Here is a 27,585-nt window from a genome sequence, read left to right on the forward strand (position 1 = left end):
ATCCACCCCAGGGGATTTAGGGAGTGAGCTTGAGGAGAGAGCGCCTGGTGAAGCACTGTGCATGCACGAGAAGGAACAACTGGATGAGCAGGAACTGGGGGGGGGGGGGGGGGAAAAGAGGGCAGTTCAGCTGTAGAGCCCAGGATTGGGACCAAGTTGGGCCTGCTTATAAAAGGCGGTTACTATCTGAGCATGATTATCTTAGCAAGTTATTTGAGGCTCCTGGACTAGCTTTGACCACCCAAAGGGGTTGGAGAGGGATTTTCCAGATTTTTATGCCCTAATTGGCCTGGATTTTTACCTGGTTTATCACTTCTCCCAGGAGATTACATGGTGGGTAGGGAATGTCTGTATCATATTGCATAAGGCATCACAACTGTATGGGATGGTTGGTCTTTTCAATAGCCCAGTAAGTAAATGTTGCTCTTCCATCCAATTTTCCATGTCAGTAACTGAACCATTCTCCACTGAACCAATCTTTTATTTTATTTGTGCACCGCTAAGATTGCGGACTGTAGAAAATGAATTCTCTACCATTCCTTTTGAGATCTGATTTCCAATCTGGTTTAATAAGGTAGAAAAAGGCCATCACATTCTGGAAACAGTAAATTTGATTATACTGTATTAGAAATGTGAGTAATGCATCATTGCTTGTAAGTATTGGCTTTTAGCACCAACACCAAAATACTTTCATTTGTTTCTAATCATTACTTTTTATACCAGCTTGCAAAGGTAGCGATTAGAGAACAAAATCCTGACCTACACAAAATTCTTCTTTTATATCAACTTCTACCCTGCAGATCTGATTTTTGATTATAATCTTGCGACAGAGATTGAAGACATGGGTAAATTTTTGGCAGAGATTCCTTTACAGTTACTCACATAATGTTAAGTAGTGCTTCCTTCAAAATTTAAACACGATTCAGCGGCAATAACCAAATGGGGTCACTTTCTAAAATAGTACAATTTTGTGTCACGGATTTGCATGATGATAATTTAGAAATTTAACCGAATCTAAACTTGAAAATTAAATACAATTATTTAAATGGCAACAAATAAAAGAAATCACAGAAACCCTAATTCGAGTCAGACCAAAAGGTTTGGATCCCAAGGCTGGGTTTTTCTTGATTACTGATCTGCGCAGGCCTGGAGCAAAGAAACAAGTACATTTTAATTTAATGGAAAAAACAGAAACAAACATTTGCTGAGGAAATGGCTCAAAATTGCTAATTATTCTCTCTACCCACAAGAGGAAAACTTCTGACATTGGTGTTAGGAATTAATAGTTTGATACTCATTACATGATTTATAATAACTTAGAGTAATTTAATACAGGATTAGGCATATAAATTACTGGTATTAGTGGATTCACAAAATGGTTGGTTTTTTTTTTATAGATAACATGGAGTTGTGTACACACTGCTCTTGATGTTGTGACATTAGATTGATATCTAGCACATAACGCAGCAGGTGGAGAGCAGTGACATTTATCACATCGTCAGCTGGGATATACTCTATTCTATCAGTACAAGGTACATGTTTTATTAAAGTTGCATTCTGCAAAGCAATAAAGTGTTGATGTATTTTGTTGCTAATATGGCACTTCAAGCATCGATTGCTCTACGTGCTTATTAAGTTTTGTCGGACCCTCGTCTATAGTGCTAATTAATGACCCACTGCGGACTGGATACTGTATCCTGTGAACTCCCAAGACTGGTATTTATAAAACACTCCAATCCAAACAAGCAAGAAATAAATGGAGCTACCTCACAAATGGAAGTAAAAGATCTCTTCTTTATCTTTCTGTCCCCCAATATACATTGTTCATTCATTCAAGTGGGAAGATATTTCCTCTGCTCAGAAGTTGTAGAGAAATCTTAAATACCTGTTTGGAGAACGTGTTTAAAATTTTGCTCCAAATAGCAAACCAAGGAAATCTACCTTCTTGGTCTTCTAAATTTAAGACTGAAGGGAAGTGCAAGAAGTATCTTTTTGCAGAGTTCAGAAATTTGAACAGTTGACTTTTGAGACAAGATGAAGGCTAAAAGACGTACCTTGAAGGGGAGAAGTTGAATTTTGGTTTGTTCAATGACAAAAATTAAAGGGAACGTGGGGAATTCCTCTCAGATTTTTTCAGTTCCTTGGATATATATTAGTTGCACTTCCTGTGTAATGGCCACTGTAATGTATATACCTTTAAGTGGGGAACTATCTTTTACAGCTCATGTATACTGCAGTACCGGCAGTGACCACACCTGTATATAGCCCTGAGTAGTAATCTGTACAGATCAGTTCCAGTGTGAGCCACGTTGAGTAAACACCTGTTGTACCGTTCTCCACAGTCTGTCTCTCATTATACCCGGACACAACATTGGCGACAAGGCAAGTTCGAACCTACCTGCAACTCTGCATCACCTCCCGGGGATTCTTTCCTGGAGGTCAGTGGATTGGAGGTCAAGGCCAGAGACTCGGGTGTCGACCACGGGCAACCGCCCAGTCATCCAGCAGAGACTCGAGAATTGCGGGGGAGGCTGTCGAGAGCTAGGCTTCGTTTTCCAGTCGAGGTGGTCCAGCGAACTGGGCTGGCAACAGGTAGTGCGCAGACCCTTCCCGGACAGCGGCAGGCTAGAGCCCGACCGAGCGGCACAGCAAAGGGCCGAGCAGCGTCGACGGGGGAGAGAGAGGGTAGAGCGCACAGGGCGCAGCTGGTGTTCAGGGGCCGAGCAGCGTCAGAGAGAGAGAGACGCGCAGAAACCCGCAAGGCGCCACCATTGCCACGAGGACCGCTGAGAGTGGCGTTGGCAGCAGCGCAGGAGAAGCGCGCAAAACCTACAGGGCGCCATTGCCACGAGAACCGCCGGGAGCGGCGTTGGCAGCAGCGGGGGAGGAAGGAAAGCACGGGAGACGCCATTTTAAGCCATTGGGAGACGTCATTTTAAACCACACCCAAAATGCCGAAGAGTGGCAGTATCACCGCATTTGACAATGAAGTCGAAGATTGGACTACATATGTCGAATGAATAGAGGTGTACTGCAAGGCAAATGAGGTGTCAGATGACAAGAAAGCGTCAGTATTGTTAAATTTAATGGGTGCAAAGACGTATGGTTTATTACGAAATCTAGTAACCCCAACGAAGCCAATGGAAAAGAGTTTTGACGACATAGTAACGATACTAAAGGAACATTTAAACCCCACACCGCTGCTGATAGCAGAAAGATTCCAGTTTCACAAACGGAACCAGCATAAGGATGAAAGCAATGCTGATTATTTAACAGAACTGCGCAAACTATCGAAACACTGCCAGTTTGGAGCGGGACTGGCAGATACCTTAAGGGACAAGTTTGTGTGTGGGCTTCAAAGTGAAGGAACCCAGAAACGGCTTTTATCTGAAAAGGACCTTACGCTGGAAAAGGCTTTCAGCATTGCGGTATCATATGAAGCAGCAGCACGTCACACCTGGGCGACTGTCAAAGATCCTAACTGACGCGAAAGAAGTGTTCCAGCAAGGACTCGGAACACTAAAAGGCATGACAGCGATGATTAAAATTGAAGAAAATGCAAGCCCCAAATTTTTTTTTTTTTTTTTTTTTTTTTTTTTTTTTAAGGCCAGACCGGTACCTTGTGCGATCCGCCCAGCCGTCAAAGCAGAGCTGGAGAGTCTGGAACGTTCAGGTGTACTGTCCAAGGTAGACTGGAGCGAGTGGGCTACACCCATCGTCCCTGTGATGAAAAAGTCGTTGAGCAGCACGCCTGGGGAACCAAGGAAGGTTCGCATCTGTGGGGGCTTTAAGGTAACAGTGAACCCAGTCCTTCACACCGTACAATATCCACTTCCGCGGATTGAAGATATTTTCGCCTCGCTATTTGGAGGGAAACACGTCACTAAGATTGATCTGGCCCAGGCGTATCTGCAAATGGAGGTAGAAGAAGCATCAAAAAAATACCTCACAATCAACACCCATAAAGGTCTCTACCAATACAACCGGCTGGTATTCAGGATAGCATCAGCTCCGGCTATTTGGCAGAGGGCAATGGAACAAGTCCTGCAAGGGATCCCAGGGACCCAGTGTTATTTGGACGACATCCTGGTCACGGGCGAAAATGACAGTGATCACCTTGCCAACCTGGAGCAGGTGCTCACTAGATTGCAGGAATATGGGCTCCGAGCTAACCGCCCCAAATGCGAGTTTTTTAGAAAACAGATCTTATATTGTGGCCACGTTATCGATAAAGAGGGGTTACATAAGTCCCCAGAGAAGATTGAGGCAGTAGTCAAGGCTCCAGCACCGGAAAATGTGTCACAACTGAGGTCGTTCCTCGGGCTGGTGAACTACTACCATAAGTTCTTGCCGAATTTGCCTACAATACTACACCCACTGAACACCCTACTGCAAACTGGGGTGCCATGGAAGTGGAATGACGAATGTAGACGAGCTTTCCAGGAGAAAACACTAATCACATCGAAAAAGGTATTGGCCCATTACAACCCAGCATTACCAATTCGGTTGGCATGTGATGCGTCACCCTACGGCATTGGAGCGGTGCTGTCACACAAATTCTCGGACGACTCAGAGAGGCCAATAGCCTTTGCGTCACGATCACTAACCTCAGCCGAGCGTAACTACGCCCAGATTGACAGGGAGGCCCTCAGCCTAGTGTCGGGAGTGAAAAAGTTCAATCACTATCTGCACGGGCAGAAATTCACCTTGCTGACTGATCACCAGCCTCTTGTCTCCATTTTTAATCTGAAGGAGGGCGTTCCGGTGATGACTGCGCAACGATTACAAAGATAGTCACTTTTTCTAGGGGCGCACCACTATGAGATTGAATATAAGGGCACGAAACAGCATGGAAATGCTGATGGGCTATCGCGCCTGCCACTGCCTACTGCGGAGGAAGCACCAGCAGTGGATCCTGTCGAAATATTCCATTCGACTATAGTTGAATACCTACCGGTAACTAACGCTTGTATCGAAAAGGAAACCCGAAATGACCCGACACTGTCTCGGGTATATGATTTGACGGTGAAGGGATGGCCAGCACATGGCGACTCACTGTTGCCAGCATTCTCGACAAGGAGAGAACAGCTGTCAGTGTGCCGGGGGACCTTGATGTGTGGATCCCGAGTGGTAATTCCACCCAAGTTAAGGGATAGAGTGCTCCATGAGCTCGATGAGGATCAACTGGGAGGGGTAAAAATTAAAAGCCTAGCTAGGGCTTATGTGTGGTGGCCAGGAATCGATAAACAAATCAGGACCTGACCAAGAGCTGTTCAGGATGCCAGAAAGTCCAAAATGCACCACCACAGGCCCCTCTACATCCATGGGAGTGGCCCTCATCTCCATGGCAACGGGTGCATATTGATTTTGCTGGTCCATTCATGGACTCAATGTTCTTAATAGCCGTGGATGCGCACTCGAAATGGCCTGAGGTCATCAAAATGTCCTCCACCACCACGGAGAAAACTATTGCAGTCCTACGGACCACTTTTGCCAGGAATGGCTTGCCAGAACAGATTTGCTCCGACAACGGACCACAGTTTGTGTCCGAAGAGTTCTGGAGGTTCTTGAAAAAGAATGGGGTAAGGCATTACACATCCGCCCCGTATCATCCAGCCACAAATGGATTGGCTGAGAGGTTCGTACAAACCTTTAAGAAGGCAATAAAGGCTCTGTACAATGACAACATTCCACTGCAGCATAAGGTGGACAATTTCCTGTTCGCCTACCAGAATGCGACACATGCAGTCACCAACCAGGCCCCAGCCATGATGTTCTTTAACCGAAGGTTAAGATCTCGCCTGGATTTGCTCAGACCAAACGTACGAAGAGATGTTGAGAGTAAGCAATTCCAGCACATCCATGAGAAGCCAACAAGGAGCTTCAATGTAGGGCAACCAGTCTTGGCCCGCGACTACCGAACAGAAAAATGGCAGCCAGGAACGATATGCACACGGCAGAGCCCACTAATGTACACAGTGGACGTTGGGGAGAGCATCGCGAGACGCCATGCTGACCAGATCCTAGAGTCACAGGAACAAGTCAACCCCATGCCTCGCCCATACGTACCTGGTGATGAACCCGACGTACACGTAGCATCTACTCCAGAAACAGTAGCAGCGGAAGCTGATGAACCAACCGACGACAGGGGGCCAGAATCACCTCCGCACCAAGAGCAAGACACTCGGGAAAGGCGCTACCCAGAAAGGATCAGGAAGCCTCCCCAAAGACTGAATTTATAAATAGACTATTTTCAGCTAATGTTGCATGCTAAGTGTTAATTGTAATTAGTTTGATATTTAATTGTTAAATGAGTGTTATGGTACTGTTAATCTAAAAGGGGAGGAATTGTAATGTATATACCTTTAAGTGGGGAACTCTCTTTTACAGCTCATGTATACTGCAGTAACGGCAGTGACCACACCTGTATACAGCCCTGAGTAGTAATCTGTACAGATCAGTTCCGCTGTGAGCCACGTTGAGTAAACACCTGTTGTACCGTTCTCCGCAGTCTGTGTCTCATTATACCCGGACACAACAGCCACCATCTAATTTAAAACAAAGCCATATAGCCTCGACACCAGTTATTTTATACTGTATGAATAAACTGGTTTAACACTTTCATTGAAAACAATGGCCCGAATTTTATGGGGCCTATTACCACGTACACGGTGCATACGCGGCCGTAAATGTCCCGCAAGTTCCAGATTTCCGCATGCATGCGCATGCATGAAACCCGGAACTTGCAATTCGGCGAGTTCCAGCTCGACAGATTCACCACATCCCCAGGAAATGGACATTCGCTGGCGGAGAGTTGGGCTAACTACTGCCCAGTCAATGCCCATGAAACTCTTACACCTGGTAAAAGCAGGTATAGGGCCTTCCTTTACCACTAAGAGTTTAAATAAATATTAAAATAATATTTTTTAATTATTTAAAAACTAAAAACGTTCAAATTAGTTATAATAAAAATTTGTTTTAAATGTTTAATTGAATTGTATTTTAATTAATTTTGAACATGTAATGATTTATTTTTTATTTAACTGGTGTGTAATTGTGTTTGTTATGTGATTCCTATTAAGCTTATGGGGATTCTGTACGTAAATGGATAATGGGAATCCCCCTTTTTCATTGGTTGGCCTGGCTCACGTGATCCATGGGGTGCTTGCGAACCGCCTGCGCCCCTGGGATACGTGGGCCTTTATGCATGCTTACGTGTGGAGGCCCAGGAGCGTGAGACTATGAACCTCCGGGACCATCAGGTAGCTTCGTACTTTTCTTGCAGTTTGGAGGCATTCGCCCGCGGGAAGCCTCCGACCGCAAATTAAGGCCCATTAACAATGCAATCAGGCGCGTTGTCGACTGTAATAAGTAGCTTGAATTGTTCCTTCGATGATAGACATCATATCTGTGCCTAATCACTCATTCACTGACTGATGGCGCACATCACTCTGCAACAGAAGCTGTGTTACAAAGTAGCAGTGTCCAACACCAATGCCCAAACATCAATCAAGAGCATTTAATCAAATCATCTTGAAATAATTACAGATGTTAATTAAATGGAGATTACTAATAATTGCGATTGTAAATTTGTCTCAGTAAAGAAAACTTATTACAAACTAAGTGGCAAATCAAATTTGTTCCATAAAAGTATGGGTAATGTGAAATTAAAATCATATTCCCATTCTTGCAATAGCCAGTTACAGAATGCAACACCAGAGAGCAGCCAAAGAATTTCTAACATTTCATACACAACAAAAGGAAGTCAATGTGTAAATTTGCCTCAATTGGTAGCACGCTTGTCCCGGAGTTAGAAAGGTTGCAAATTCAAGCCTCGAACCAGGACTTCAACACACAAGCCCTGAAAACACATGAGCCAGTGACCTTGGAACTCAAAAAGTCAGCTTTCCGTTGGCTGCTTCTTCCCCTCAACTCCAACCCACTGCCGAGCTCGCTGTTCACTTGCTTACGGGTTTCTGATGCACTCCATTGCTGCCATGTTATTATTCTGCCTCTTTCATGCTTTCCTGGCTCTCCCCCAATACTGCAGACATTGGGCACCATTTAAGGAGAACTCTCCATTCACAGAGACCCTGCAGTTCAACCAATGAATAAAAGAAAAATGCCACACAGAGAGAAAGACATCAGACACCATTCCAAATACATCTTCCTTTACAGAAGGCACTAAGGAAACGTAACCTACCGCTCAGTGTAATGCAAATCAAAACATACCAGCGACAGAGGAGAGACGTCTATTCCAGAGGGAGTCAAGCACCACATCACACAGTAAAACACAGGGGATTCACAAGAACACAGATAAATGGAACATAAATAGACAGAGACACAAATCAATACATCGAAACACAGAAGCATGGCCACACAATATCCTAAGAGATGTGCTTAGACAGCCAACACAAGGAAACACCTAAACCAACACATCAAAACAAAAAAAAACAAAGCAGCAAAACACATTGCACACAAACATTTCAAGTATATAAACACTTCCAAGACAGAAATCACACCAAAAACCTACATCATAGACCCAGAAAGTGCATCATATCACACCAAGAAATCAATACAAACACAAACACATCATTGCCACAAACACAGAAATCAAGAGACATGGGAGTAGATTTTCATCTTCACTGCCTGGGCAGTAATCTGGCAGAGCGAATGCCTGCTCTTTAGAGCACCCACCCAATTTTCATGCCATTGATTTCGCCTTCTTACAACCATGCGGCAGTGCTAACCTATGGGATGGTCCTGTGGAGTGACACAGAGGAAAGCGCTCCTAACAAGTATCTCATGCAGCGTCACTCAACTTCATAAACCAAAGAGGAGGCTAGGAGCTGGGCTGCACTGTCACCTGTCTGCAGACTTAAGCGAGCACCTACAGGTCCCTTTCCCTATATTCTGATCTGCCACTTGTTAACCCCCAGCTACCTTGGCCTTGCAAAAGGTGGCTGATGGGTTGAGATGTCTTAATGCTCTCCAGAAGCTATCTAAATTTTTCTGCTGCTCCTTGCGACACTATCCTTGGTGTCAGCCTTGGCTCAGTTGGTAGCACGCTCACCCGAGTCAAAAGATTGCGGGTTCAAGTCCCAATCCAGAGATTTGAGCGTGTAATCCAGGCTGATGCTCCAGTGCATGATTGCGGGAGTATCGTACTGACGGAGGTGACGTCTTTCGGGTGAGATATTAAAACGAGGCCCTGTTCCAAGTAGAGCAGGGGAGTTCTCCTGGTGTCCTGGCGATCATTTATCCCTCAACCAACACCTAAAATCAGATGTTCTCAGCATTTATTTCATTGCTGTTTGTGGGACCTTTCTGTGCACAAATTGGCTAGCGTTTCTCCTATTTCTTGAGAATATACCATAAATCAAATGCACCCACCATTCTTATCTACGTGGGTAATGACATGTCACATAGTTCTTCATGTTGAAAATGAGCACCCTTTTTTAGAAATCAGTGTATAGATAAATGGAATGTGGTGGATGTTGTTTGTATGGATTTTCAGAATGCATTTGACAAGGGGCCACTTAAGAGATTGGTTGCAATAAATAAGGCACACGTTTACAGAGCTGGCTGGAGACAAAAAGCAAAGGTAAAAAGATGTTTTTTGCATTGGTGGAATATGGGTAGTGATGTGCTCCATTAATCAGCGCTCAGGCCTCTTGATTTCCATTTATATGCTAATAATTTGGACACAGACACAAAAGAAATGATAGCGAAGTTTGCTGATGCCAAATTGGTGGGCAAGGTGAAAAGGATGCAGGATTAAAAGACAGCTTGGCAAAGTGAGCAGATAGATGACATTTGCAGAGAAATGCTAAATAATACATTTGGGGGGAAAAAATCAGTGAAAGAAATACAGCATAAATGGCAAGATTGTTAACAGAGTGAAAGAGGGTGATCTAAGGGGTGCAGATAAATAGATTTTATTTTAAAAGGGCAGAGGAGGCTATAAAAATGCAAATAGAATTCTGAATTTTATACATAGGGAAATTGAATATAAAAGTAAGGTAAGGGTGTGTGGTTGAATTTGAGCAATACAGTTGAAGTAATGGGTGCAGTTCTGGGCACCTTATTATATGCAGGGTATTAGAATGGGTGTATAGCTAAGATTCCTCAGAATGATACCAGGATTAGGAGGTTATAGTTATGAAGAAAGGCTTGAAGAAAAAAATGGAGCTTTGTTTCATTGAAACAGAGAAGGTACAGCAGGGATCTGATAGGGATTTTCAAAATTTTGAAAGATTTGGAGGGTAAACAGTGAAATATTGGTGGTAATTTTATCCCAACTCGCCGGGTGGGAAACCCATGGGATTGGGTGGAAGGCTGGTTTAACACCCTGCCTAATATTGCTCACCACTGACTTCAATGGAAAGTAAAATCGGGCGGAGTGTAAAACCGGCGTTGCACCCGTTTCCCGATGGACGGGTTAGGTTAAAATTGCCCCCGTTCTTTCTGCTGGTTGGCAAAATGGTACGGTGAAATAGTCGCAAAATGGTACGGTGAAACAGTCTCAAGATGATCACTGTTAGAAATCTCATCATAAAGAAACTACTCATGAAATAACCCTGGGTGGCCAGCTGATGGCGCCATCCAAGGAGTATAAATACTCGGGCGTGGGCCCAGCCTACCCAGGGACACTTTGTAAGACAGGAACTAGTGAAGTACAACTAGACCTCCATGTTCTGAAACAAGTTGATTAAAGCCTTGCTTTATACTCAAACCAAGTGCGGTGAGTTTTATTACGTCAATCACTAGAAGAGTAAAGTGGGAAGTTGGAAGACATTTCCCCCCCGCCACCGCCCCAGAGGATTAGTCGAACGTGGAATGCTTTGCCACACGTGACTATTAATGCAGAGGCTATAACATAATTTGAAAAGGAACTGGCTAAATATTTGAAAAACAAGAATGTAATAAAGGATACCGGGAAACAAACAAGGAGGCAGAATTAGAATGGATGCTGCCAACTGAATTGCTAGCACCAGCAGCATGTACGTTGACCTGAAAGAACTTACAGCACAGATACAGGTCAATGATTCAACGAATACATTTCTTGTAGATTATCAGGGAGTAAGAATATATCTAGTCACAACACGTAACATGATAAACATGTACGAGAAGATTTTTTCTTATAGAAAGTGTTTACTACTTCACTAGAAATGTGATAGAGGAAATTTTCACTCACATATTTACAATGTTACTACATACCAGAAGAATTCCTACCACCAGATGTTGCATATTGAATCTTACAACAGTCGTATCTTCTAACAGAAAGTACTTCCAATTAAACATTTGTGTGACATGATTTAAACAAATTATACAAAGGCATCGTTCTATCAGGTCTCCTGCATATTATATTAGCAGCACTGTTTTTGATAGCTGAGTGTGAAATGCAGTTTTACAAAATTGGATTACACTGGCACTATTTAAGCTCATATTTGCAATTATTCAGCAATATGATGACCTTAAAAGATAAAAGGTTTGATTTCCCATGTTTCCACTACATAGAAGTAACACGGAGTGTACTAAATCTGTTAAAATTATTTTACCAACTAAATACAACACTTGACCCAAGAGTTTATTAATTACTTAAAAGGATGAACACATTGATCAAAGGATAACTTCAGGATCTTAATTTTTCTGGTGCTTAATTTGCAATGGCTCATTTAAAATCTCCTATCAATCAATAATAACACAGCATGTAAAAGTAATATCAACTAATTTATCTTCATTAAATCCTGCACTTAACAGTGGGAATTATCCTCAAAGCCATTAGGAAAACTATTCAGTGAGATATTCTCATTTTATATTATTTTATGCATACTTCAATTTACATTATGGGTATAGCAAGTTAATTTCCCCCGCACCCAAGGCATCAATGCATTAAGTGCCGAAAAACATTTAAACATAAAATATAAAGAAATTAGCTTTGTTACATGTAACTTAGAAACTGACTCAACATGTAACCTAATTGTTTACTTAATATGCACTTAGAAACACTGACCCTAGCACATACTTATTAAAAAAAACTGCTCAACTGACATTCATGCTCAATTATGGGCTAATTGTCCTCATCCCAACACTACCTGCGCTTTCATTTTTTGACAGTCGGATATGGATAAAGACAGAGAGCCATAACCCCGGATCTATGGCCCATTTGCACTTGGCAACAGTTTCAGCAGGCCATGGAGCAAGCAGTGGACGTACCCACTTGAAGCAGGCGGGACCCTCATTACAATATTGCAATCATACAGGGGCTCTATACTGACGCCTCCCGTGAACTTCTCCCTTGCTGAACGTGGTTTTGAAGACAACTGTGAATAATGCCCATTGGAACTGGCGTCCAGGGTTTTTAGGAGACGAGCAATCTTGAGGGCCATTTCTGCCCAATTTCCAGAACTTTTTTTCTCCTGGCATTTAGGTTCTCATGAGCCTTTGTGACAAAGCAACACCATTACTGCCATCAATGTGTTTCCCAATGGGAATCCCCCATCTGAGGTGCTGGAAAGGTGAAACACCAAAGGGATTCCAGGTAGGTCATGCTACACCAAAGGTACTGTACGCAGCCAGATGCAGAACTGGGCCATCTGCTGTTAGGACACCTGCTCTAACATGGGGCTGGGGCAGTGAAATAAAGAATAGATTTGCCTTCCAAAGTTAGGCTTTATTATCTTTAAAATCGGCAGCATATCTTTCTACATCCAGTCCCAACTAAAGCTAGAAAAGGACTGAATTTAAGGTAGCCACAACACATCATGTGATCATCAACTACCAATGAGATTACAACACATATCCCAAGGCAGTTAACAAACAACGAATCACAATACTTTTACTAATCAAGGAATAATCACCACATTCACCCCTCCTTTAAAATATACTCTAACCTAATAACTTTTACAATTTACAATTAATTATTTACAACTAAACTATGCACGAGAATAAAACTATTTACATAACACAATACTAAATGAACAACAAATAATAACATTACGCATAAGTATTAAGTATCTCTCAACTAAAACAATATACTATAATATTTCAACAATTTTTAAAACATAACTATCAATTTAAAAGTCCATTTTCAATCGGTCGACCGGATATCTTGTTCGTGTCGACCTTCTTAACCTTGGTGAAATTCCTTGCCCTCCCACGCCAGAAGGCACAGAAGTATCTTCAACAGGAAGGCTATCCATATCCCGATTCTCAACGGTTTCCGGATTAGAAATCCCATCAGAAGATGCACTGGGACGGTCATAAACATCTATCAAAGGCTGACTAATAGAAGTATGATTATCTGCAATCGGATTGGAAATATTCGTAGTATCTGTAACAGCATCCACATTATCCGAATCATGACCATTATTATTATCCTCAGAAGAGGGCTGGCCCCCACAAGGAGCCAAGTCTTTAATTGAAACAGTACTTTCTTTCCCATCTTGGAATCGAATATGAGCATATTGGGAATTTGCCTCCAACAGCTCCACCTCCTCCACCAAGGGGTCATATTTTGACAATCTAACATGGCGTCGAAGCAACACAGGTCCTTGCATAGTAAGCCATGAAGGTACCAAATATCCCGTAGTAGATCTCCGCGGATAGTTAAAGAGCCTTTCATGGGGGGTCACATTAGTAGCCGTTGAAAGCAATGATCTAATGGAATGCAGGGCATCAGGCAGTACCATTTCCCACTGTGTATTCTTAAGGTTCCGGGATGTCAACGCCAACATAACTGCCTTCCAGATCACCCCATTGTCTCGTTCGCACTGTCCATTACCCTGGGGATTATACGGGGTAGTTCGACTAGTAGAAATTCCCCGACTCTGAAGGTATTCCTTCAACTGGGAAGACATAAAAGAACTTCCCTGATCCGAATGGATATACGCAGGCATCCCAAAGATGACAAAAAGTTGAGTCAAACATTTAATAACTGTAGCAGCTGATACATCTGCACAAGGAAAAGCAAAAGGGAACCTTGAAAACTCATCCACAACAGTAAATATATATCGGTTTTGAGTAGTTGAAGGAAGAGGTCCCTTAAAATCAACACTCAAACATTCAAAAGGAGAAGTAGCCTTTATAAGATGAGCTCGTTGAGGCTTAAAGAAATTCGGTTTACACCGAGCACAGGTAGAACATGATGAAGTCATCCGCTTGACGTCTTCAACTGAAAAAGGCAAGTTCTTACTGCGTACAAAGTGTATCATCCTCGTAACCCCAGGATGACATAAGGCATTGTGAAGATTAATAAGCGTATCTCCGTGAATCACCGAACAATAAGCCCTCGACAGTGCATCAGCAGCAACATTATCCTTCCCCGGACGATAAACTATGTCAAAATGGTAACATGCCAACTCAATCCTCCATCTCATTATTTTATCATTTTTAATCTTTCCAAAATGTTTAACATCAAACATAAAGGACACAGATTTTTGGTCAGTTACCAACGTGAAATGTCGCCCCGATAAATAATGTCTCCATTTACGCAATGCTTCTACTATTGCGTATGCCTCTTTTTCTATTGAGGAATGTCTTTTTTCACTATTATTCAAAGTACGTGAGAAAAAGGCCACAGGTCTTCCATTTTGGTTCAAAGTAGCCCCAATTGCAAAATCCGAAGCATCCGTCTCAATCACAAAGGGAACCTGCTCATCAATGGAATGCACAACTGCTCCTAGGATATCCTTTGTAAAATTCTCAAAACATGTCCTGGCCTCCCATGATAGAGGATATGTCGTAACCCGAATAAGAGGCCGGATCTTCCGTGAAAAATTTGCAATCCAATTAGAATAATAAGAAAACAGTCCAACAACTCGTTGCAAAGCCTTAGAATTAGTAGGACAAGGTAAATCGATCAATGGTCGCAGACGTTCTGGATCTGGTTTAATCTTATTTCCCGAAATAATATACCCCAATAGATTTACCTCAGTAGTCGAAAAGACACATTTCTCTTTGTTAAAAGTTAAACCAACTTTTTCCGCAGCTTGAAGGAATCTTTTTAAATTAGAATCATGCTCCACCCTTGATTTGCCACACACTGTGATGTCATCTAAGTATGAAAAGGTGTCAGAGAGGGAGTTATCACTTATAAAAGCATCCATTGCCCGTTGAAAACAAGCAACACCATTAGTAACACCAAATGGTATTCGGCAAAACTGATACAGCTTTCCACCAGCCTCAAAGGCCGTATATGGTTGATCCTTCTTAACAATAGGAATCTGATGATAAGCACTCTTTAAATCAATAGTGCTAAAAACCTTATACTGAGATACTTTATTGATAAGCTCATCAATCTTAGGCAAAGGGTACGCATCTAATTGAGTATACCTATTAATAGTTTGGGAATAGTCTATCACCATTCGTTTCTTGTGTCTCTCGTTAGTCGTGACAACTACCTGTGCTCGCCAAGGCGAACAACTAGGTTCAATGATTCCTTCCAATAAGAGACGTTGAACTTCAGAATTAATAAATTCTCTATCCTGACTACTATATCTTCTTGACTTGGTAGCAATTGGCTTACAATCCGACATCAAATTGGAAAAAAGTGATAATGGAGGAATAGATAAAGAGGTTAATCCACAAATAGATAAAGGTGGCTTAGTCCCTCCAAATGAAAGACTAAGAGACTCGTGTAACTGAAGCACATCATGTCCAATCAAAATATCCGCACAGAGATTAGGCAAAACAGATAGGCGTATATCAGTATACGTATTACCCAGAAGAACCATTTTCACAAAGCAACAACCAGCTATTTGTGAAGTAAGGGTCGTCTGAGCCATACACACCTGATACGTAACAGGCGAAATTTTCAAATGCTTCTCCTTCGCAAACTGAAGACTTATAAAACTCTCAGTACTGCCCGTATCTATAAGGGCCTTCACTTCCAACCCATTAACTTGAGCCGTAACTATAGCTTTGTTTAGGCCATGAGCAAATGCAGCAGAAATTGATGCAATAAACGCCCTATCTAAAGGCTGAATAGTCACAGAAGAGGTAGTGGAGGAAAACCCTCCCACACCAGGAGAAGGGAAGGTAATTGAACCTGATGATTTGCACACACGTGCATAATGACCTCTCTTGCCGCATTTACTACACACAGCCTCCCGAGCAGGACACTTCAGACGAGGGTGCCGGATATTCCCACAAAAATAACACTTCTGAATCCTAGAGGCAACGGCCGCCGAAGTAGAAACTGTTTCAAAATCTAGTAAACCACACCCATTAAGTCCACATAATTCCTTTTCATCTGAAACTGCCGAAACCATAGTCGCAGGCCGATTAAAAAGAGCATAAGAATCCGAACTTCTCTGAGCCATATCCAATGTAGAAGCTTGCTCAAAAGCACTTTTAAGATCCAGAGTCTTATTTTCTAACAACCGCTGCCGAATTGATCTAGACAGTAATCCATTAATAAAAGCATCCCGTACCGATTCGTCCTTATATTCTTCAGCCGTCACAGCCTTATAATTACAGTCAACACTAAGGCACCGAAGTGCTTGTAAATAAGTATCCAAAGATTCTCCCACCTGCTGCCTACGGGCAGATAGAAGATGACGTGCAAATACCTCATTCTTTGGTTTAACAAAAATCTTTTCCAATGTAGAAGTAGCCTCTTCATAAGTTTTACAGTGCAAGATATATTTATATACATCCGGGTCAATGTAGTTGATCAGCATATTCAGCTTATTTAGAGCCTCTTGATCCAACACGCCCACAAAGTTTTTAAATGTACAATACCAATGTTTCCATTTATCATCCACTCCAGCAGAATTGGGGTCAGCCTTGAATCGTTCTGGTTGAAGATATCGCTCCATTCTAACATAAAGTTAATAAATTGAAATAAAGAATAGATTTGCCTTCCAAAGTTAGGCTTTATTAACTTTAAAATCGGCAGCATATCTTTCTACATCCAGTCCCAACTAAAGCTAGAAAAGGACTGAATTTAAGGTAGCCACAACACATCATGTGATCATCAACTACCAATGAGATTACAACACATATCCCAAGGCAGTTAACAAACAACGAATCACAATACTTTTACTAATCAAGGAATAATCACCACAGGCAGCAAGTGGTGCGGAGGGGAGCGGGCGGGTCGGAGGACCTCCTCGTGGGCCTGCTCCTGGGCCTGGCCAAGAAAGCCATCAATTGGTCCTGGCAGCGGGCGGGCGAGGGGGTCGTCCGACCGGATTGCCTCCCCCTCTTCCGTGGTCATGTTCGCGCCCGGGTGGCCCTAGAGATGGAGCACGCGGTGTCCGCCGGCACGCTCGAGCTTTTTCGTGACCGGTGGGCGCCGCGGGGACTGGAGTGCATAATTAATCTGGGCAACCAAATTTTAATTTGATTGGTGGAGGGCTCTTTAAAAGGGTTATTGGTTTTTTTTGTTAGTTAATTTGTGCACTTGTTTTTTGGTCGAATGAAAAGAGAGGACAGGCAGCAAGTGACAGAACTGGTTAGCTGTGGCCTCAAGCCTGGACGTGGGATTTCCTCTCCCTTCATTTTGTCTATTTCTTCTTAATTCTCCGTCCCATAAACATTGACTAAAGTTGCTAATAGCTTGGGATGCCTTTTTAAGTTCAGAATTTTTTGTCCTCCTCATTGTGACACTCAGCTTTAATTGTCGCAATTGCTCTAAATTTCACTCACGCAGAAATGTCATCTCCTACCACTAGTGTGCTCCTTATACTTAGCCCCAGTCTGTACCTGAATCTACGAATAAATATATATATATTTTTTAAATGAGCTGACCTAGGAAATGTGAGTACTATTAACAGATAAACACTCTGGCAGAATCAGCACCAGTTCACAACTTGCACCAGAAAAAGAAAATCGGCCCTCAATATATTTAATATGCTTTCAATTTAAGTACCTTGTGAGTACAGAAATCATCATCATTCATGTCATTACTTAGAACAAAAACAACCACTGGTACACAGTATGAGATGGAAACTATTATATTAAGCCATTAGAAGCTCAGTGAGGCAGTATTTAAGCATAAATCAGCAGTTTTACTCCAACAAAAACTCATGCTGACTTTCTTCTCACCACTCCTCTCCAACTTCTACAACTTGCATTTATATGGCACCTTTAATGTATTAAAATGACCCAACATGCTTCACAGGAGCATTATCAAACAAAATTTGACACCGAGCCACATAAGGTGATATTAGGACAGGTGACCAAAAGCTTGGTCAAAGAGGCAAACAGTTTCATTGGTGCTGGCAACCCCCTCCCACCTCACCCGAGCGGTTATTTTTTGTGTGCCCCGAGCCTCGATAGCGAGTGCGAAAGCCCAAATCTGTCCTCACCCAATATTCACACGTGAAAACTTTACAGAAATTCAATGCACAAGCAACCATGGGCCCAAATATATGTTCCACACCCCTTCAGCACTGTACTCCAATGCAACACTTTGGTATTAGACATTAGAACAGAATTACTTTGTGGTTTTCAGCATCAAGAATAAGGGAGGAACTATCCATCAGGTCATTAAGACCAGCAACCTGCTCTTTCAAGTAGATCGAACTGGAAGGAGGATGAAAAGTATTTATTTTGTTCTACCGCTTGGCTGAAATCCCATTACTGCAGTTATGTGTGTCGAATAGCCAAAGAGAAAATAAAATCGGCCGAATAGTTCTTGACCAGTCCAACTACACGTGATACCCAAGAAAGGGTTGACATTGATACTCATATTGGAAGTCTTGATCCTAATATTTGATTTTACATTTACAAAATGCTGTAGGTATTCCAATCAGGCTTTTGACTCAGCATAGTCTCGTAGTATGCTAATACAGTAGAACCCATCTGATCGTTAGTGCACGGTATGATTTTATGGAATCAACTTCATTTAAAGAGTGGATGAACTCCCAGCCCATTGTGGTCTCAGGATTAGCAGCTTGCCAGAGGTGGGGGAGAATCTTAAACGTAAGTGGCTGCATGTGGGGACACAATTGTTGGTAGCTTTTACAGAGTGTTAGGCGGACAGTAATACTGTCTAAGATGAGGGTGGTCCTGAGCAAGATTTCTGCAGCATGGAGAAAGGAAGAGACTAAGCAGAGGGCTCAGTGGCAAGTAGACTACAAGAATAAAAGAACAGTTGTAGCTGTAGATTCCACAGTAGGGGAATAGACAGCCTTTTTTGTAGTCATAACCGGGAGTCCTGAATTGTATGTTGCCTCCCAGGTGCCAGGGTGAAGGACATCACAGAAAAGGTGGAAAAACATCTGAAAAGGCATGGCGCATGTTGGAACCAATGACACAGATAGAAGTAATATGGGATCTTGTAGAGGGAGTTTAAGGACTTGGGGGCTAGGTTGCAAGACCATAAGGGAGATAATCTCCAGATAACTTCTTATTGGATGCTGGATGTTAAGGAGTGAAAGATCAAGAAAGTCAATGCATGGCTATACAGCTGATGCAGGAAGTTAACATTCTTGGGGCACCAGTGTGTGTTCTGGAACAAAGGAGGGTTATATGGAAGGGACATCTGAACTAAAATGGCCCCAACATCCTTGCAGAGGGGGGAAAAAAACACCTACCTCTTCCTCTAGCCCAGCTGTACGATCGGTTGACAATAATACTTTTTCCATGCTGCAAGGTCTCCAGCTGAACGGGCCGTAAGTGCAGCTCACTGTTTCTAGCAGAGCGTTTCAATGGTAGGATGTATTTTGGCAATCCCTTGTAAAACCAAGCTCCAGATCTCTTCCAAATCTGTCAAAGATAAGAACTATAATTAAGATCACAAAAATTAAACGTTTTAGCAAAGTGCAATAAATTTTACATCACAAGCATCACTCAGCTCAGTGTACATACACTTGCAATGCAATTCCCTCCCTCCTCCTCCTAAATGCTACTTAAAGTATTCAACATTTTGCAAAATACTTCAAAAATGTACACGGAATTTCATGAAATTGGTTATTAAACATAAACAAATTAAACATTCCTATGCAATTATCCAGGAATCTGAATAATGTGCAGGTCTGCTATTGATTGAAGTTACTCATTAAATAGCACTTGGCAACTGGAAAGTGCTGTAGAGGCAAAAACACTTGGCACATATAAACTGGTGTTGGAAGCTACAATGGAAGAATTACACCAGCAGAGGGATGAACTCCAAATGGGATGCACTTCAAATGGGATGCATGGCCCCTGCTGGTCCTTGACCTTTCTTATAAAACCAGCTGTATAGCAGTGACCATCTACTTTTTGTAAATAATATCTACAAAGTTAACTGCTCTCTGAATGGCAAAATAAATGAGGTTTGATGGACCCAGTTGGTCTTTTCCTGCCCGTCATTTTCGGATGTTTGTATAAATAAAAGGCCAGGAAGAAGTCCCATCAAGGTCCACATGAATCTTACAAATAGCAGAGGTTCCTAAAACAGAAGGTGAAAAGAAGAACAATGCTCATTTGTGTGTATGCCTTGTATCGCCTCTGTACTATGCATGTCTGTGTATTAGAAAAGCTCATGACATTCATTAATCTTATAGGGCAACTATCTTCATGAAAGATGTGTTTGTTCAACGTATCTTTTTATTTGGGGAAAGGAAATGCACGGAAGAATGCTTTATTCCATCACGACGTCACATGCAAGTGATATAATGGTGTGTTTTAACATTATTTATTTCACCACGTGATAAAAAAAAATTGATCATGCTGCTTTCATGACGTGGTGCCTCCTTGAACTTGTGATAAGTTATTGAGCAGCACCTGAATAAATACTTAAAGTAGCAATACTGTTTCGTTCAAATTAAAAATAGTATTTGCTGTCAATCCTTTGGCGGGTATGCTTTTCAATATATTGCTTTAGAAGAAATTACAGCATTGCAGCTTCAGTTTGGCAGATCCTGCGGGTCTCTGTAGCAGTCCAAACTTGGGTACAGTGATGGAGAGTATTTGAGCTTATTGCATCTGTTCCTATACCATGTGTGGTCACATAAAAAAACGTTTAGGCTCTAGGTGACCAGAAGCTGCAGCAGCTCAGACTGACGACAGACCCAAACAGATCTGGCAGAGGATTATATTGGTGAACTTGTTCTGTAGATAAACAACCCATTTATTTTAATTCATAATTCTTTGACTAAAAGCAGAATCTTAGTAAGATAGTTCCTTTAAGGGTTTAAGTATTAGAATCTGAAAACTGGTTTCAAAGTCACTTGTAGTACTGTAGGAAGTCTTGGTGGAACATATGGACCAAGTGTAGTGGCATTAATTTGATGGTATCATTACCGTGTGGCAGAGCAGCAAATTTTAACTTAGCCTGCAGTGCTCGTATTGCACTTCTGGATTTTGTTTTTGATCATTTTTCCACAGAAAGGATCTAAATATGAGTTACTTTAAAATGTGTTTGTGTGTTAATGCTTACTTTAAAAGGGGTTAATTCTCGGGACAGCTCCGTGTTGAGCTGCGGACCAAAAGTCAGACAAACGTGTTTAACCTACTAATTGGGAATTATTTTTCCCAGACGCTTAATAATAAGTGATTTGTTAGTTTATCTGGGTAATCAAAAAAACTCCTCTGATCTCTGTCTGTGAAAGGGGGAGTACAAGAGAGACACGTTTTTTGACAGAGACTTTTGGGGAAAAAACAGCTACAAGAGCAATCAGCTTTGTAAAAACAAAAGCCGTCAGCGCCTACAGGAAGGCAACAAGATTAGAAATGCGGAGGATAGTTAGCAGATCTCTTGATTAAGTCAACTAAGATGACCTTCCGATCTGGGGTAGCATGGCATGTTCTTATGTTGCATCATCACATGAATATAAGTTGCATCGATTGAACTAAGGGAATCTTATCATAACTATTGCTCTGTACATTTGTGTCTCTGCGCAACAAAGCAGTTCAATGATTCAAACCAAGTCTTGCCTCAGCTGATGTTGTTTCAGTTCACCTTCAAAGAGATTGATGAAATGCACGTGCAAAGGAAACAGATATCTGGCTCACATCACAAAGGTGCTTTGTTGTTACTGCTATCATACAAGTAGACATAAGGCAGTGTGAGTTAACTCCCATAAAAGTAAAATGTTCAGACTGCTTATGGGAGCAACTGATGCCACTGAACCCAAAAGGGTGTTACATTGGCTGCTACAAATTTGTACGATAAAGCAAGACGTTACACATTATTTTATTCATTATTTCTGCAAATTTGCATATTCAAAGTGCAAAATAATTCACAATTTTATCCAGCATATTGAGAGAATGCAAGGGCATCTCATTTAATTTAGGGATCAACCATGGCTCAGTGATAGCACTCTCGCCTCTCAGTCAAAAGGTTGTGGGTTCAATTCTCACTCGAGACCTGAGCATGTAATCTAGACTGACACGCCAGTGCTCTACTGAGGGAGCGCTGCACTGTTGGAGGTGCCGTCTTTCAGATGAGACGTTAAACCGAGGCACTGTCTGTCCTCTCAGGCGGGCGTAAAATTCCCATGGCACTATTCTAAGAGCAGGGGAGTTATCCCCGGTGTCCTGGCCAAGATTTATTCCTCAATCAAAATCACTGAAACAGATTCTCTGGTCAAGTATCTCATTGCTGTTGTTGGGACCTTGCTATGAGTAAATTAGCTGCTGTGTTTCCCTAGATTACAACAGTGAATACACTTCAAAAGTACTTCATTGGCTACACCCTGCAAGGTCCCAACAACAGTAATGACATAATGTGAAAGGAGCATTTTTTTAAATATATATTAATTCTCAGGACGTGGATGTGGATGTCGTTCGCAAGGCAGGCATTTATTGCCCCTCCGTGGTTCCCCTGGAGAAGTTGGTGGTGGGCCACCTTCTTGAACTGCTGCAATCTTTATGGTGAAGGTGTGTAAGAATAAAAATGTGTTTTGTATGTGTGATGGACTCGAGACTATTAATATAAGATGTATGTAATAAAGATAAATTTGATGTTAGGATCTCCCCCGGGTAAGGCAACGGCACGCAACTTAACAAAGGAAACCTGCATAAAAGGATAAGCCACCACAGAGACACCATCAGGACTCACCATCGAAACTCAAGAGCCACTAAAAGGTGCTAACAAACAATTAACTTAAGCAAGAAATGGCACCAGCCCCTGCAGAGAGCCATATGTTCAAAGGAAAGCCAATCAAGAACTGCCATGAAACTAGACCCAATCCTGGGGTCTTAGCAATTTAGACTAGAGGCAATGGACTTAAAAAGATATAAAACAAGGAACCCAAAGGCTCTCTCTCTCTGGATGACCACGTGGAAAAGCAAGAAGCCCTCCCTCTACAGGCCAGACCAAGCAGCAAGGAAAAAGGCCCCATGCATTGCTTGACTCAGGGAAGTACCAGTCTGTGTAAATCTAACCCATTACCTTACGTGTTGTAATCGAGTAGAGTCCATAAATACCAGTAGGCTATTGGTTTGATGTGCATGAGTGTGTGTTTAATAAACTTGCATGAGTTTGTATGTTTAATAAATTTATTCCAAATTGTTTCAAAAGAATTGGTCTTGCGGTCAATGTAATGCCAGTCGAAATAAAAAGCTTACAAAACTGGAGACTCGTCTGGGATCTGGCGAGACAGCTTTAGTCATTCTTTTAAACAATTGGAAATTTCGGGAGTTGCGATTCTAACCTGTGGTGCGAAGTTTAAAAGTAAATTCAAAAGACACAGGATGAAGGGATCGGGGGCATACAAAAAGCCAGCAAAAGACGTAGCTGTAGCCTGCCGTGAGAAAATATACGAAAAGGTGTCCATAAGGGACTTACAAGAGTTACGGGCATGATGCATCTGTAAGGGCCAACATGCTTCCTTTGGGGAGCTCGTGGCATTTATCCAGGAGAGGGTAGATGAGGGAAAGCTAAGGCCCAAATAGGCAAACGGTCTCTTGGCATTCGGGGCACATTACTGTGCTCAGAGAGATGAGGAATTAATGAGGCAGGATGCAAAAGAGATTCGAGATTTAAAGGGAGAGATACAAGATTTAAAAGAACTAAAAGTCAAAGAGATTCAAGTAAAAGAAAAGATGATTTAAAGTATGAAAGAACAGAAAGAATCACAGAAACCCCACAGTGCAGATAGAGGCCATTTCGGCCCATCGAGCCTGCACCAACAGCTTGTTAGGTAGTTAAAGGAGGGAGAAATCCAGCATTTGAGACAAGAAATCGATCGATTAGGCCACAGTATCAGACAACTAGAAAGAGGAGCCGAGCAGGCAGCTTCGTTGCTACAGCAACAAAGCCTCTCAAATTTAAATGCAGGAGCAGCTGCCGCGGCAGCAAATGAAACAAAATTAGAGCTCAAGAAATATAAACTGGAAAACCTGGGGCTCCGGCAGGAAGTAGAAGGCGTTAGGGGGGCATTAAGGGAAACAATTAAGAAGCCACATAGGGAGGCAGACAACTCCCGGTGCCACCTAGAAATAGCGCACTAAAGAGTAAATTAGGGCAGCAACAGGCTCTAGTACCCGCAGTAACACGGGGAGCCATAACTGAGACAACAGAAGGGGACGAGAAGGAGACAGATTGGGAAGAGGAAGGCAGTCAGTATAATCCCCAGGAGGACAGTGAAGGATGGAATACCTTGGAGACACATGGGCCAACCGTAGCAGTAGTGACCACCTCTTTACGGCGTAATGTGCATGGTCACATCACTAGTAACCACACCGACTCACGGCCCATATCTGGTGCTGACGCCACAGCGTGTAGCCACGAGTTGGGGCCCATTAATGATAGGGATGACCCACTGGTAGTTAATAGGAGGTGGGCAGATTTCAGGAGGGGTCACCCCGAGTTAGAAGAGGGAGGCTTAGCACAAGTCCTCCTCTTGGCCTGTTCCGCTTCTTTAAAGAATATTCTGCCAGACGCGATCCTCCAGCGTGGCACAACAACCGATACGGTCGTGACTGAGATCCGAAACCATTTAGGGATCCAAAACTTAAACTTAGTGGATATGCTTAGTCAGACCAAACAGCGCCCAGATGAGATCCCTAGAGCCTTCAGTAATTGCCTGTACGATATCTATGAACGTACCCAGAACCAGGCACCCGCACATGCTGCAGCAGGAAAGAATCAGGAACAATTCAAAGTGATGTTCTTGACCCAACTCCACTCTTTAGTTAAAACTACCCTGGGCATAGCCGTGAGGCCCACCAATCAGCGGACACATATAGAGACTAACATTCAAAGAGCCTGGGACATGGTAAAAGACCAGTTAAAGGTGAAGTCACCACCCACTGTAAAGAGACCAGTGTCAGCGGTGGAGGGATCTAGGTACTACCCCTTTAGGGGACAGTGCTTTAAATGTAAGAAGGTCACCTAGCAAAACCCTGCAGGAGACCCAGACAGGCAGGGGACCACGATGCAATGAATAGATACCTCCCGAGGGACGAACCCAAACCCTCTGGGATGGAACAACAATTGGCTCAGTTAGTTACCCTTCTAAAAAAGTACGAATCCAAGTCCTCTGGGACAATTGGACCAGTTGATAACCCTCATGAAAGCCCAAATTGTCACCGGGGGGGGATGCAAAATCATGCAATCGCTAATGCACACCTATTGGAGGGACCCCTCCAAGAATCAACCCTATGATGGGGTTTGGCCCCCAAAGATTGGTCGGAAGTGGGGTTCCGACGTGATGGTAACGGGAGACCAGTAGTCCTTGTTGTCTTAAAAAGGGGGCCGGCAGCAGATTATACTTATAGACACTGGCTCAGCCGTTACCATCATCCACACCCCATACCCTGAACGCCATGCAGCGGCAGGCAAGGGTTGTATGGCCCTTAAAGGGTTTAATGGTGATACACCCACCATACAGGGAAGGCCTCTGAACTTCAGTTGGGAGGCCTCACCTGAAAGGTCCCAGCGCTGATGCCCACCCCCGATGGAAGGGGAATTTTAGGGACTGATGTGTTGGATCAGTATGGCGTGGTAATAGATTACAATCGGGACTGTGTTTGGATGGGATTGAGAAATAATGCAAAAATTATAGAAATTTCAGATGCTCACTGTTTTTGCTATTAAAAAGCCATCCGAATATGACCCTCCGGGGAGCAAAAATGGAGCTGTGGCAAAACTAATTCAGGAACACCTAGCGGTGTTTGCCACGTGCAAGCACAATTGTGGAAAAATGGCAGGCGAAGAGTCTGTTGAGAGGGGACCCCCCCCCCACTCATTCACTAAACAGTACCCCATCCCAAGGGAGAGTCACCCTTACATCCGAGACACCATAAAATCCCTAGTCGAGCAGGGTGTCATTAGGACAGGCACTTTCACAACCAATTCACCCACCTGGCCAGTTAAAAAGCCTGATAGCAGCTGGCGGCTGACTTGATTACAGAAAGTTAAATTCTGTAACGCCAGCCTGCTCACCGGTAGCAAGAGAAGCTCCCACCATATTATCTCAAATTCCTGCTGGTTCCAAGTACTTCCCAACCCTCAACATCGCCAATGGATTCTGGAGTATCCCTGTTAAAAGGGAGGACCAGTACAAATTCACATTTGAGGACCAGAGCTACACCTGGACATGCCTGCCCCAGGGGTTCCACAATGCCCCCACGATCTTCCACAAAAGAATGGCTGCAGTTTTAAAAGACTTTTCCCGCCCTACCTGCTTGCTACAGTACGTAGACGATCTACTGCTGGCAACCGATAGCATAGAGGAGCATCTGTCCCTTTTGCACGAACTGTTGAAATCGTTGGCTCAGGCGGGACTAAAGGTGAATCCCCGTAAGGCTCAGTTGGTAAAAAGAACAGGTCACCTTTCTAGGAGTGTCCATTTTTACAGAGGGATCATTCTCCCGACCCCCACAAGGTGGAGATAATACAGCGACTACCATTACCCACTTCCAAAACAGCCCTACGATCATTCTTGGGTTTGGTGGGGTACCAAAGGAATTTTATCCCAGGCTTTGCAGAGTGCGCAAAGCCCCTGTATAATTTGATAAAACAGCAGGGTGATGACGTACGCCCAGCATGGGCTGATGCACACACCCAGTCCGTGGCCAAATTAAAAACTGCAGTAATACAGGCCGCATGTCTGATTCCTCCAGGTCCCACGCACCCTTCCATTTGGAGGTCGGGGCCGCAGAACAAAGCCTCACCGCAGTTCTGTACAAATGCGAGCTGATCGACTACAGCCCATTGCATATGTGTCTTGAATCCTGCAGGGGACAGAAAAGATGTATACCGCTTGCGAGCGCCACCTGCTGGCTGTCTTCTGGGCGGTTCATCATTTTACCTTTATTTCTGGGCTACAAGCGACCATCCTTCACACCGCTCACATGCCTCTGAACTTACTGATGCAACCTGGAGATGCGCTAGTTTCCTCGCAGCGCCTCAGCAAATGGACATTGGAATTTATGGAAAGAGACATTGGTACCATTTCCAAACCCACCACATTGCTGCCACAATTTCTGGTTTACATAGAAACATAGAAGATAGGAGCAGGAGTAGGCCATTCGGCCCCTCGAGCCTGCTCCGCCATTCAATGCAATCATGGCTGATCATCCAAATTCAGTACCCGGTCCCTGCTTTCTCCCCATACCCCTTGATCCCTTTAGCCTTAAGAAATATATCTAACTCCTCCTTGAATATATTTAATGAATTGGCCTCAACTGCCTTCTGTGGTA

General features: G+C 43.0%; 1 protein-coding gene across 3 annotated transcripts in view; it reads right to left on the reverse strand.

The window, feature by feature from the left end:
* The window catches only part of LOC147102213 (rab effector Noc2-like), a 186,091-nt gene that overhangs the window by 41,973 nt on the left and 116,533 nt on the right, over window positions 1-27,585 (reverse strand). For all 3 annotated transcript variants that reach the window (XM_085964518.1, XM_085964516.1, XM_085964517.1), the window contains one exon: window positions 19,548-19,719. In XM_085964518.1, the coding sequence (XP_085820644.1) occupies window positions 19,548-19,719 (172 nt within the window). The remainder of the gene's footprint in view (window positions 1-19,547; window positions 19,720-27,585) is intronic.

The sequence above is a fragment of the Somniosus microcephalus genome, chromosome 22 (genome assembly GCF_052327205.1).
Source record: "Somniosus microcephalus isolate GS21.2 chromosome 22, FLI_Smic_1.0, whole genome shotgun sequence".
In the NCBI taxonomy this organism is placed as follows: Eukaryota; Metazoa; Chordata; class Chondrichthyes; order Squaliformes; family Somniosidae; genus Somniosus; species Somniosus microcephalus.